The sequence below is a fragment of the Bubalus kerabau genome, chromosome 3 (genome assembly GCF_029407905.1).
Source record: "Bubalus kerabau isolate K-KA32 ecotype Philippines breed swamp buffalo chromosome 3, PCC_UOA_SB_1v2, whole genome shotgun sequence".
Taxonomy (NCBI): Eukaryota; Metazoa; Chordata; class Mammalia; order Artiodactyla; family Bovidae; genus Bubalus; species Bubalus kerabau.
This window is the reverse complement of record NC_073626.1, coordinates 25,879,778-25,892,708: the sequence shown is the minus strand read 5'-3', so window position 1 is coordinate 25,892,708 and position 12,931 is coordinate 25,879,778. Positions and strand designations below refer to the sequence as shown.

Below are 12,931 nucleotides of genomic sequence, written 5' to 3'. Positions count from 1 at the left end.
GATTTACATTGTTTATCCATTTTCTTTTTCAGAAGAACTTCAACACCAATTTGGTAAAGTATCTTTGAAGTCATGTTACTCCCAAAACACATTAAAATGACTGTATTTCTGATGGATTTTTAACATTTCTCACTGTTTTATTGATCTGTCATTCTAAGCTTCACGCTACTCCGCATGTCTACTTCTCTAACCTGAATTTTTAGGTTGGAGCTTCTCTCCTAGTTATCTCTCTTCATTGCCTTCCAAAGTCAGTATCAATTCTGATATATTTTAAGGGTCAAGAGTAAAGTTGAGAGTCATTTTTCCACTGGTCTTGAGCTTATTACCCATCTGTTCCCAGGGTATTCATACAAATATTTCACATAAACTTTTTAGAAATTTTTCTTGCCAACAATTGTACTTTTACTTCCTGTTGTTATTTTTGTTGGCACAATTTGGGAAACTGCAATTCCTCTTACACGTGTGTGCTAAGTCACTTCAGTCGTGTCCGACTCTGTGCGACCCCCTAGACGGCAGCCCACCAGGCTCCCCCATCCCTGGGATTCTCCAGGAAAGAACACTGGAGTGGGTTGCCATTTCCTTCTCCGATGTATGAAAGTGAAAAGTGAAAGTGAAGTTGCTCAGTCGTGTCCGACTCTTAGCGATCCCATGGACTGTAGCCCACCAGGCTCCTCCATCCATGGGATTTTCCAGGCAAGATTACTGGAGTGGGGTGCCATTGCCTTCTCCAAAATGTGTGTAGAAGTGTTCTATATTTTAAGGAAAATTCAATAATCATATATGTCTCAACACTGAAATTTTGTGTGAATGACACAAGAGCCTATTGTCCATCAATGTCTCCTAAAGATGTTTTCATAAAACATGAATATACCTTAAAAAGTTCAAAACTTCACTTGTAAATGACACTTTAGAGTTGTATTTTTATTTTCAGAGGGAGTGAAATTTAATGCACATAGGAGGCTTCATGTAAAGGTTGCCACAGCTACTGTATGTCACAAAGGGCTGCTTTTTTCTCTTTGCTTCATTTCTTTTTAACTAACTTTCTTTTGTATGGGTGTATGTGTCCATTTTCTTTTGAAAAGGTGAGTGAGAAAAGATGAAGTCTATTTGGGCATGAATTAAAATAGGAACTCGCCTGAAGGTGGTAATGTAGTCACTGTTTGATGAAAATGTAAACGCAGGCTCCTAAGAACCAATCCCTATATTTTCTCTGGAAGTCGTGGGTCAGGATCCTCCAGTTCACTGTTTGTGTGCACTTCATACCACAGAGCTACAAATATGAGGGAACTGATCACTTCTTTTCAGTACTAGCTAAAGAACTGATTAATGACGACCAACAGAATAATAGTAGCCCCTGTCATAGCCAAAGAGTTTAAGAACATTTTAAAAACAATACCACAAATACAAAGATTCCTGAAATTTTTGCCCACATCAGTAAGTTCATTCTCTTTTCTTCTTTAATATTTGACCAGCATATTCAGGTTGAAATGAAGCTTGTAGCCACTGTTGGTACACATCTGTGTGCTTGCATATATGTGTTTGTGTGTTTACATTCTGATATTTTTAATGTTGTTGTTCAGTCACTATGTCTTGTCTCTTTGTGACCCCTTGAACTGCAGCATCCCCAGCCTCCCTGTCCTTCACTATCTCCTGGATTGCTCAAACTCATGTCCATTGAGTCCATGATGCCACCCAACCATCTCATCCTCTGTCGTCTCCTTCTCCTCCTGCCTTCAGTCTTTCCTAGCATCAGGGTCTTTTCCAATGAGTTGGCTCTTCACATCTGGTGGCCAAAGTATTGGAGTTTCAGCTTTAAGTCTTACATTAAGTTTTTAATCCATTTTGAGTTACTTTTTATGAGTGATATAAAATAAGATCAAGTTTCTTTCTTTCACTGTGACTATCCTGTTTTTCCAGCACTATTTCTTTTTTTTTTTTACTTTTTTTTTATTTTAATTGGAGGCTAATTACTTTCAATATTGTGGTGGCTTTGCCATACATTCACATGAATCAGCCATAGATGGTACATGTGTTCCCCATCCTGACCCTCCGTCACACTTCCCTCCCCATCCCATCCCTCAGGGTCATCCCAGTGCACCAGCCCTGAGCACCCTGTCTCATGCATCAAACCTTGACTGCTGATCTGTTTCACATATGATAATACACATGTTTCAATGCTATTCTCTTAAATCATCCCACCCTCGCCTTCTCCCACAGAGTCCAAAAGTCTGTTTTTTACATCTGTGTCTCTTTTGCTGTCTCACATATAGGGTCATCGTTACCATCTTTCTAAATTCCATATATATGCATTAATATACAGTATTGGTGTTATTCTTTCTGACTTACTTCACTCTGTATAATAGGCTCCAGTTTCATCCACCTCATTAGAACTGATTCAAATGCATTCTTTTTAATAGATGAGTAATATTCCAGCACTATTTATTGAAGAGACTGTCTTTTCCCCACTGATTCTTCCTGACTTCTTTGTCAAATACTAGTTAGCCGTATATACTTGGCTTTATTTCTGGGTTCTCAATTCTTTTCCATTGGTCTATTTGTAAGTTTTTTGCCAGTATGATATTGTTTCAATTACTATAGGTCTATACTGTTACAAGATAGCTTAAATCAGAATTGAGATACTTGTTATTCTTTGTCAGAATTCTTTGGCTATATGGAGTCATTTGTGGTTTCATAAGATTTTTAAGGAAGAGTGTATTTTCTATTTCTGTAAAAAAAAATCCTACTAGGAATTGCTTTGAATCTATAGATGGCTTTTTGTTGTATCAATATTTTAACAATATTAATTCTTTCAAGCATGTAGATGAGATAAATTTGCATTTTTTGGTGTATGCTTTATTTTCTTTCACCAAAGTATGTAGTTTTCATAGTAGAGATCCTTCACTGCCTTAGCTAAATTTAGGAATCTAGGTATTTTAATTTTAGGAATCTAAGTACTTTAATTTTTTGATACTGTTGCACAATACATGAGATCAATTTTTACATTTCTTTTTCAGAAAGTTTGTGGTCAGTATGTTGAAGTGTTACTGATTTTTATGTGTTTATTTTGTCCCTGCAACTTTATTGAATTCCTTGATTGGTTATGAACAGTTTTAATCAAGTCCTTAGAGTTTGCTGTGTATAAAATCATGTCATCAGCAAATAGAGAGAGCTTTACATCTTCCTTTCCAATTCTGATGCCATTTATTACTGCTTCTTGCCTGACTGCTCTACTGAAGACTTCCAGTATTATATTGAGTAAGAATGGTAAGAGTGAGCACCCCTGTCTTATTTCTGATATTAGAGGAAAAGCTTTCCAGCTTTCATCATTATGTTAGCTATGGGCTTCTCATAAATGGTCTTCATTATGTTAAAATATGTCCTTTCTGCACCTAATTTGCTATATGTTTGTATCATGAAAGATGCTGAATTTTTGCCATTTTTTGAATTATTGAGATGATAATATGATTCTTTTCTTTCATTCTATTAGTGTGATGTATCACATTGCATTGCATATGTTAAACCATCCTTGGATCACACAGATAAATACCACTTGATCATGATGAATGTTCTTTTTAATGTGCTGCCTAATTAGATTTAAGAGTATTTTGTTGAGAATTTTTGCATCCATATTCAGCAGGGACATTGGTCTGTAGTTTTCTTTTCTGATAATGTTCTTACCTGGCTTTGTTATCAGGATAATCTGGCCTTGTAAAATGAGTTTGGGATTATTTCCTCTTCTTTGATATTTTGGAAACTTTTGTTCAAGATTGGTGTTAATTCTTCTTTTAGTGATTTGTAAAATTGACCAGTGAAGCCATCAAGTCTTGGACTTTGCTTCATTAGGGAATTTTTCTTACTGATTTAATCTCCTCACTAGAAATTGGTCTGTTAAGATTTCTATTTCTTCCAGTCTTGGGTAGGTTGTATATTTCTAAGAGGGTTTGTTTTCCTTCTAAGTTGTCCAGTTTGTTGGCATATAGATGTTCATATAACCTCTTACTCCCTTCTGCATTTCTGTAATAATAATTGTAATGTCCACTTTTTTCATCTATAATTTTATTGATTTGCAGCCTTTCTTTTTTCACTGGTTATTCTAAATAAAAGTTTGTCAATTTTAACTTTCCAAAACACTAACTCAATTTGGTTTATCCTTTCAATTGTTTTTCTATTCTTTATTGCTTTGGCTTTAACTATTATTATTTTCTTCCTTCTTTCAACTTTTAGCTCAGTTTGCTTTATCTCGTTGCATAAGACATAGAGGTTGGTTTTTATTTGGGGATTTTTTTTTCATTTTTTTATTATAATGGGTTATTATTGCTATGAACTTCCCTCTTAGATCTGCTTTTGCTACACTCCATGAGTTCTGATATGTTGTGTTTTCATGGTCTTTGTCTCAAGAAAATGTATGCCCCCTTAAATTCTTCTTTGATCCATTAGCTTTTAATGAGTGTTGTTTAATTTCATGCACTTGTAAATTTTCCAGTTTTCTATTTCTTATTGATTTTTGGACTCATCTTATTGATAGTTTCATACCATTGTGAGCAGACAAAATATTTAGTAGGATTTCAGTCTTCTTGAATTTGCTAAGACTTTGTTTTGTGGCCCAGTATATGATCTAAATATAAAATATTCCATGTGTGCTTCTGAAGAATATGTATTTTCTGTTGTTGGATAAGTGTTCTTGATATATTGGGGAGGTTTATTTGGCTTATAGTGTTGTTCAGATCCACTGTTTCGTAATTGATTGCCTATGTGATGTATTCATTGTTGGGAGTGAGGTATTCAGGTACCCCACTACTGTTGTATTGCTATTTATTTCTCCTTTTATCTCTGTGAATATGTGTCTTGTATATTTAGGTGCTACAAAATTAGACACATAGACATTTATAATTGTTATATCTTCAGAATTAACCTACTTTTCACTATGTAATGAAATATACATGTCTCATTTTCCTCTTTTTGGCTTGAAACGTCTTTTTCCATCCCTTCACCTTCACTCTATGTGTGTCTTTAAGGTGAAAGTGGGTCTCTTGTAGGTAACATAAAATTGAATCTATCTTTTTTTAAATTAGTTTTTCCATTCAGCCGCTCTATGTATTTTGATTGGAATATTTATTTATATTTAACATAACTGTTGATCAGTTCAGTTCAGTTCAGTCACTCAGTCGTGTCCGACTCTTTGTGACCCCATGAATCGCAGCACGCCAGACCTCCCTGTCCATCACCAGCTCCCGGAGTTCACCCAGACTCACGTCCATCGAGTCAGTGATGCCATCCAGCCATCTCATCCTCTGTCATCCCCTTCTCCTCCGGCCCCCAATCCCTCCCAGCATCAGAGTCTTTTCCAATGAGTCAACACTTCGCATCAGGTGGCCAAAGTACTGGAGTTTCAGCTTTAGCATCATTCCTTCCAAAGAAATCCCAGGGCTGATCTCCTTCAGAATGGCCTAGTTGGATCTCCTTGAGTCCAAGGGACTCTCAAGAGTCTTCTCCAACACCACAGTTCAAAAGTATCAATGCTTCAGTGCTCAGCCTTCTTCACAGTCCAACTCTCACATCCATACATGACCAATGGAAAAACCATAGCTTTGACTAGCCGGACCTTTGTTGGCAAAGTAATGTCTCTGCTTTTCAATATGCTATCTAGGTTGGTCATAACTTTCCTTCCAAGGAGTAAGCGTCTTTTAATTTCATGGCTGCAGTCACCATCTGCAGTGATTTTGGAGCCCAGAAAAATAAAGTCTGACACTGTTTCCACTGTTTCCCCATCTATTTCCCATGAAGTGATGGGACCGGATGCCATGATCTTCATTTTCTGAATGTTGAGCTTTAAGCCAACTTTTCACTCTCCTCTTTCACTTTCATCAAGAAGCTTCCTAGTTCCTCTTCACTTTCTGCCATAAGGGTGGTGTCATCTGCATATCTGAGGTTATTGATATTTCTCCAAGCAATCTTGATTCCAGCTTGTGTTTCTTCCAGTCCAGCGTTTCTCATGATGTACTCTGCATAGAAGTTAAATAAGCAGGGTGACAATATACAGCCTTGACGTACTCCTTTTCCTATTTGGAACCAGTCTATTGTTCCATGTCCAGTTCTAACTGTTGCTTCCTGACCTGCATACAGGTTTCTTAAGAGGCAGGTCAGGTGGTCTGGTATTCCCATCTCTTTCAGAATTTTCCACAGTTTATTGTGATCCAAACAGTCAGAGGCTTTGGCATAGTCAATAAACCAGAAATAGATGTTTTTCTGGAACTCTCTTGCTTTTTCCATTATCCAGTGGATATTGGCAATTTGATCTCTGGTTCCTCTGCCTTTTCTAAAACCAGCTTGAACATCAGGAAGTTCACGGTTCACATATTGCTGAAGTCTGGCTTGGAGAATTTTGAGCATTACTTTACTAGCGTGTGAGATGAGTGCAACTGTGCAGTAGTTTGAGCATTCTTTGGCATTGCCTTTCTTTGGGATTGGAATGAAAACTGACCTTTTCCAGTCCTGTGGCCACTGCTGAGTTTTCCAAATTTGCTGGCATATTGAGTGCAGCACTTTCACAGCATGATCTTTCAGGATTTGAAAGAGCTCCACTGGAATTTCATCACCTCCACTAGCTTTGTTCGTAGTGATGCTTTCTAAGGCCCACTTGACTTCACATTCCAGGATGTCTGGTTCTAGGTCAGTGATCAACCATCGTGATTATCTGGGTCATGAAGATCTTTTTTGTACAGTTCTTCTGTGTGTTCTTGCCACCTCTTCTTAATATCTTCTGCTTCTGTTAGGTCCATATCATTTCTGTCCTTTACCGAGCCCATCTTTGCATGAAATATTCCTTGGTATCTCTAATTTTCTTGAAGAGATCTCTAGTCTTTCCCATTCTGTTGTTTTCCTCTATTTCTTTTTTTTTTTTTTTTTTTTAGATTTCACGTGGTAGATTCACCAGGGCTCATTTTATTACTGTGCTTTGTATTTTAATGTACATTAACTATATTCTGCATCAGATAAGGTAATTTTACATGATAAGAAGGAAATTTTTAAAATTATAGCAACAAAACAGTTTAGATATCTGGTCCCTACATTTCAAAAAAGAGAAATAAATACGAGAAAACTAAGCATTACCATGCCAGCAGTACATATTTATTATTATTCATGAATGTCAAAAGACTTACAAGGCCCATTACTATTAGTATAACTGCACATATGAAATATCACTTAGTGACATGGAGTGAAAAGGACAGTTTCATATATATTTAAAAAATACATTCACATACACACATTCTCTCTCTCAAACATTCACCGTTCACTGCTACAAAAGCAGGAGGTATCAAGCTACAGGAGTTCCAATATACATAACATGTTGAAATATCTCAAGCATAAAAACTACACTTAGGTTGCAAAAATAAAGTTTCTTTCTTCAAACATTTTGATCTGAACTCAAGCAAAGCAAACAATGAACATCAATGATTTGTATGCCATTTAACACAATTTAAAACATAAAAGGATCAACAGTTGTAAAAGTCCTGAAAATGTAGAGGTTATTTATAGGAATGAACAATGCATTTCTTCCCCCTGCCCCCCCAAAAAGTCTACAGCAGATGTGTTTCATCCTGGCTCTCAAATACTTGAAAATCATAATTTACTATATTCACACAGCAAATTGAGGCAGAACAAAATGAGAAAATCATTACTTCAAAGGAGGCATTATTGCCCTTAAATTTCCCTAGACAATTTCACTTGTGCAAGAGCATCATTTACCTGAAAGATCATGAGTCACAATCGAAGAGCACTCATACAAAACTATTTCCTTTTTTCTTTAAAAAGTGCCATGACTTCTTGACTTCTTGTTTTAAAAAACACTACCACCACCCCCACCACCACACATACACTAATGAAAGACCGTCTGTCTCCATCTCTTGTCAATGAGGAAAGGCCAGAGTGACTCTTTGATTCCAATTCGAAATGGTGTTCGCTGGCCAATGCCCAAGGTCTCCAATCTAGAGCAATCAAGCTGAGCATTTCTCGGACGTTGTGCTCCTACGACAGGACTGTCAGTTATCGGTCTTAAGTGGCTGCTGGGGAGGTTGAAGGCGTCTGCAATTGCACACGCCATTTCATACTTAGTCATCTGTTCGTTGCCAGACCAGTGAAAGGTTCCCTTAATTGATGGATCCAGCATCCTCTTCTCTGCTAACTGACGACACACGGTGGCCACATCTTTGACGTGTGTGGGGAACCGTTGCTGCCAGTGGTCCATGTTTGCAGACTTGTTGCTGAACTGCACTTTATCAAACATAATAGTCACAGCACTTTCCTCAAGCCTTTCAACTTCTCCATACAGAACAGGAATTCTCAAAACAGCAGCTCCTAAATTGTTCTCCAGGACGGCCTTTTCTCCTTCTAATTTTGTTTTGCCATACAGATTTAGGGGATTTGGTATGTCTTCCTCTCTATAAGGTGGGTTTGTTCCATCAAAAACATAATCGGAGCTAATGTAGATTAGAAATGCTCCAATTGCAGCTGCTTCCTTTGCTAAATTCCCAGAAGCATCCACGTTAAGTTGAGAAGCAGCATCTGGGTGATTTTCTACAACATCTGGCCTTCTCTCTGCTGCACAGTGTACGATGACATGGGGCTGAAAATCATAAATGATGTGATGAACTGCATTAGAATCCAAGAGATTGACCTGCTCAAATTTTGGTCTTGCTCTTCTAAAACCACAGCCAACGGCATGCCAATTATTCTGCTGAAATTCTTTGTACACGGCTCTGCCAAGAAGCCCAGTGGCACCAGTAATGAGAACCCGCCTGTTGGGGATGTTAACTTCCTCCTGTTCCATGTTCTCCGGCATTTCAGGCATGATTCCAAAATTATCTGAGGAAAAAGATTTGAGATGGGTTTCAGCCTCTGCCTCCTCGGACCGGGTCTTTGTTCTGCCTCTTTCCTCTATTTCTTTGCATTGATCACTGAAGAAGGCTTTCTTATCTCTTCTTGCTATTCTTTGGAACTCTGCATTCAAATTGGAATATCTTTCCTTTTCTCTTTGCTTTTCGCTTCTCTTCTTTTCACAGCTATTTGTAAGGCCTCCCCAGACAGCCATTTTGCTTTTTTGCATTTCTTTTCCATGGGGATGGTCTTGATCCCTGTCTCCTGTACAATGTCACAAACCTCAGTCCATAGTTCATCAGGCATTCTATCTATCAGATCTAGGCCCTTAAATCTATTTCTCACTTCCACTGTATAATCATAAGGGATTTGATTTAGGTCATACCTGAATGGTCTAGTGGTTTTCCTACTTTCTTCAGTGTCAGTCTGAATCTGGTAATAAGGAGTTCATGATCTGAGCCACAGTCAGCTCCCGGTCTTGTTTTTGCTGACTGTATAGAGCTTCTCCATCTTTGGCTGCAAAGAATATAATCAATCTGATTTCGGTGTTGACCATCTGGTGATGTCCATGTGTAGAGTCTTCTCTTGTGTTGTTGGAAGAGGGTGTTTGCTATGACCAGTGCATTTTCTTGGCAAAACTCTATTAGTCTTTGCCCTGCTTCATTCCGTATTCCAAGACCAAATTTGCCTGTTACTCCAGGTGTTTCTTGACTTTCTACTTTTGCATTCCAGTCCCCTATAATGAAAAGGACATCTTTTTTGGGTGTTAGTTCTAAAAGGTCTTGTAGGTCTTCATAGAACCATTCAACTTCAGCTTCTTCAGTGTTACTGGTTGGGGCATAGAACTGGATTACTGTGATATTGAATGGTTTGCCTTGGAAACGAACAGAGATCATTCTGTCGTTTTTGAGACTGCATCCAAGTACTGCATTTTGGACTCTTTTGTTGACCATGATGGCCACTCCATTTCTTCTGAGGGATTCCTGCCCACAGTAGTAGATATAATGGTCACCTGAGTTAAATTCACCCATTCCAGTCCATTTGAGTTCGCTGATTCCTAGAATGTCGACATTCACTCTTGCCATCTCTTGTTTGACCACTTCCAATTTGCCTTGATTCATGGATCTGACATTCCAGATTACTATGCAATATTGCTCTTACAGCATTGGACCTTGCTTCTATCACCAGTCACATCCACAGCTGTACTGTTTTTGCTTTGGCTCCATCACTTCATTCTTTCTGGAGTTATTTCTCTACTGATCCCCAGTAGCATATTGGGCACCTACTGACCTGGAGAGTTCCTCTTTCAGTATCCCCTAATTTTGCTTTTTCATACTGTTTATGGGGTTCTCAAGGCAAGAATACTGAAGTGGTTTGCCATTCCATTCTCCAGTGGACCACATTCTGTCAGACCTCTCCACCATGACCCACAGGCATGGCTTAGTTTCATTGAGTTAGACAAGGCTGTGGTCCTAGTGTGATTAGATTGACTAGTTTTCTGTGAGTATGGTTTCAGTGTGTCTGCCCTCTGATGCCCTCTGCAACGCCTACCATCTTACTTTGGTTTCTCTTACCTTGGGCGTGGGGTATCTCTTCACTTCTGCTCCAGCAAAGCACAGCTGTTGCTCCTTACCTTGGAGGAGGGGTATCTCCTCACCACTGCTCTTCCTGACCTTCAACGTGGGATAGCTCCTCTAGGCCCTCTGCACCCACGCAGCCACCACTCCTTGGAAGGGGGTTGGTCCTCCCGGCTACGCCCCTGGCCTCGGGTGTTGGGTAGCTCCTCCCGGCCGCCACCCCTGGCCTCGGGCGTAGGGGCGTGGGGTAGCTCTTCAGGGCCACCGCCCCTGGCCTCAGGCTTGGGGTAGCTCCTCCCGGCCACCACCCCTGACCTCGGATGCGGGGTAGCTCCTCTTGGCCGCGCCCTTCCGGCATGGGGTCCTCCTGGCTTCTGCCCCTGACCTCGGACGTGGGATAGCTCCTCTCAGCCGCGCTTTAGCGTGCCGGTTGAATAGGTAAAAACTTACTAGTGCCATTTTGTTAATTGTTTTTCAGTTATTCTGTAGGTCTGTTGTTCCCTGTTTCTTACTCTGTTTTGCATGTGTATATATGTGTGTTGATGTCTTTTTTTTTATCAGTATTCTTTTGCATAATTATTACAGATTTTTTCCCCCTTTGGGTTACTATGAAGTTTACATAAAATACCTTAAATTACAACACCCTATTTCAAGCTGATAATAACATAACTTCAGAAGAATTCCTAAACCTTACACTTTTTACTTCTTCACCTCACATTTTGCTGCTAAGTCACTTCAGTTGTGTCCGACTCTGTGCGACCCCATAGATGGCAGCCCATCAGGCTCCCCCATCCCTGGGGTTCTCCAGGCAAGAACACTGGAGCGGGTTGCCATTTCCTTCTCCAATGCATGAAAGTGAAAAGTGAAAGTGAAGTCACTCAGTTGTGTCTGACTCTTAGCGACCCCATGGACTGCAGCCTACCAGGCTCCTCCGTCCATGGGATTTTCCAGGCAAGAGTACTGGAGTGGCTTGCCATTGCCTTCTCCCATCTCACATTTTAGGTTATTGATATTACAAGTTACATATTTTTTAATATTTGTAACTAGTAACAATTTGTTGTAGTTATGGCTATTTTACTACATTCATTATTTTAACTTTGAGTTCTGAGTGAATTATGCATCACAATTATATTACCAAATTTAACTTTGACTATTTATCAATAATGATCAACGAGTTTTCTGCTGCCTTTTTATGCTATTGTCCCAAGATATTCCTAAAATGTTTTCATTAACACTAATACAATTACTAGTTTTCATATTTTTCTTTTCCCAGTGATATTTTTCCATTACATTTTCGTTTTCAGGAGTGGAATTTAGGAACATATATCTTTAATGAATGGAACAGGCTTCTTATGGGCTTCCCAAGTGGCTCAGTGGTAAAGAGCCAGGTTGCAAATTCAAGAGATTCAGGGCACTCAGGTTAAATCCCTGGATTGGGACATTCCCCTGGAGAAGGAAATGGCAACCCACTCCAATATTCCTGCCTGGAATATTTTCAGAGACAGAGGAGCCTGATAAGCTATAGTCCAGGGGTCACAAAAGAATCAGACACAACTGAGTGACTGAGCACACACAGGCTTCTTATGACTACATGTACTAGTACAGTTATGGACACCAACGTGTTTTAGTGTATACTTTCTCATCACTTTTTAAGTACCTATCTTATGTATGTGTACTTGTTTGCATTTTATTCTGAAAAAAAGAAAAAGTTCTAATGAAAAACAAAATATTTATACTAGTTATTCCAGAAGAATTCCTAGTCAGTCTCCTCTCAGTATGTAATTTCCTATATTATTTCCTTTTGCATAAGAGGTAGGAGAATATAAAACAGTACTGCCTCTGATTGATCATCCATAAGGTTCCTATTCTCATAAATAAGAGTCAATTTGAACCATAAACTATAAAACTTTAAAAGTTTTTTATCCTCTTCCTTCCTGACATTGAGCCCTCACTTTGAACAAACTGATTTTCTTTATTTTTCAGATAAGAGTAAACAAGAAAAAGGCAAGTCCAATTAAACTATTTCATTGTATACCTAGTCACGTTTCATCTGTTTCTTCTACCTTTGTCTTCAGTGTTCAATGATTATACTCCTCAGTTCCAACAGACATATTTTTCATGACTTAGTCTTGTTATCTTTCCAACTATAGTTTGCCATCATCATTTGTTATTACATTTTCCCCAATATTCTCTTTCATTTGTCTTAATCATTGAAATCAATATAAACAGATTCATTGTTGTATAAATTTTGTTAATAATATGTCTGAAAAGTTTTGTACTTTTAAAGCTTATGGTGTATAAATTTTCTCTAAAAAAAGGTCCAGGCTGTTTGACTGAGGACCACTTCTACCAACATTTAATATCTCATTCCACTTCCTATCAAATAATTTATTTGTTAGCTCATTCAGGTATGAATTAAAATAGAAGTTAAACTACAGTTAGGTTTCATTAAATAGGTGAACAGAGAAGTGAATAGAGGC

General features: G+C 38.5%; 1 protein-coding gene and 1 long non-coding RNA gene across 2 annotated transcripts in view; both read right to left on the bottom strand.

The window, feature by feature from the left end:
• LOC129645785 (uncharacterized) overlaps positions 1-10,535 on the bottom strand; it is a 29,888-nt gene extending 19,353 nt beyond the window's left edge. The window contains exon 1 of the long non-coding RNA XR_008711491.1: positions 10,449-10,535. This is a non-coding gene — a long non-coding RNA (uncharacterized LOC129645785). The remainder of the gene's footprint in view (positions 1-10,448) is intronic.
• LOC129645784 (methionine adenosyltransferase 2 subunit beta-like) lies at positions 7,103-9,103 on the bottom strand. The gene has a single exon (XM_055571192.1). The coding sequence runs from the start codon at positions 9,101-9,103 to the stop codon at positions 7,877-7,879; it is 1,227 nt and encodes a 408-aa protein (XP_055427167.1). The 3' UTR covers positions 7,103-7,876.
• Positions 10,536-12,931: the final 2,396 nt, after the last annotated feature.

Excerpts from the sequence above, each read along its gene's own strand:
- LOC129645784 (XM_055571192.1), bottom strand. The coding sequence starts at position 9,103 with ATGCAAAAAAGCAAAATGGCTGTCTGGGGAGGCCTTACAAATAGCTGT.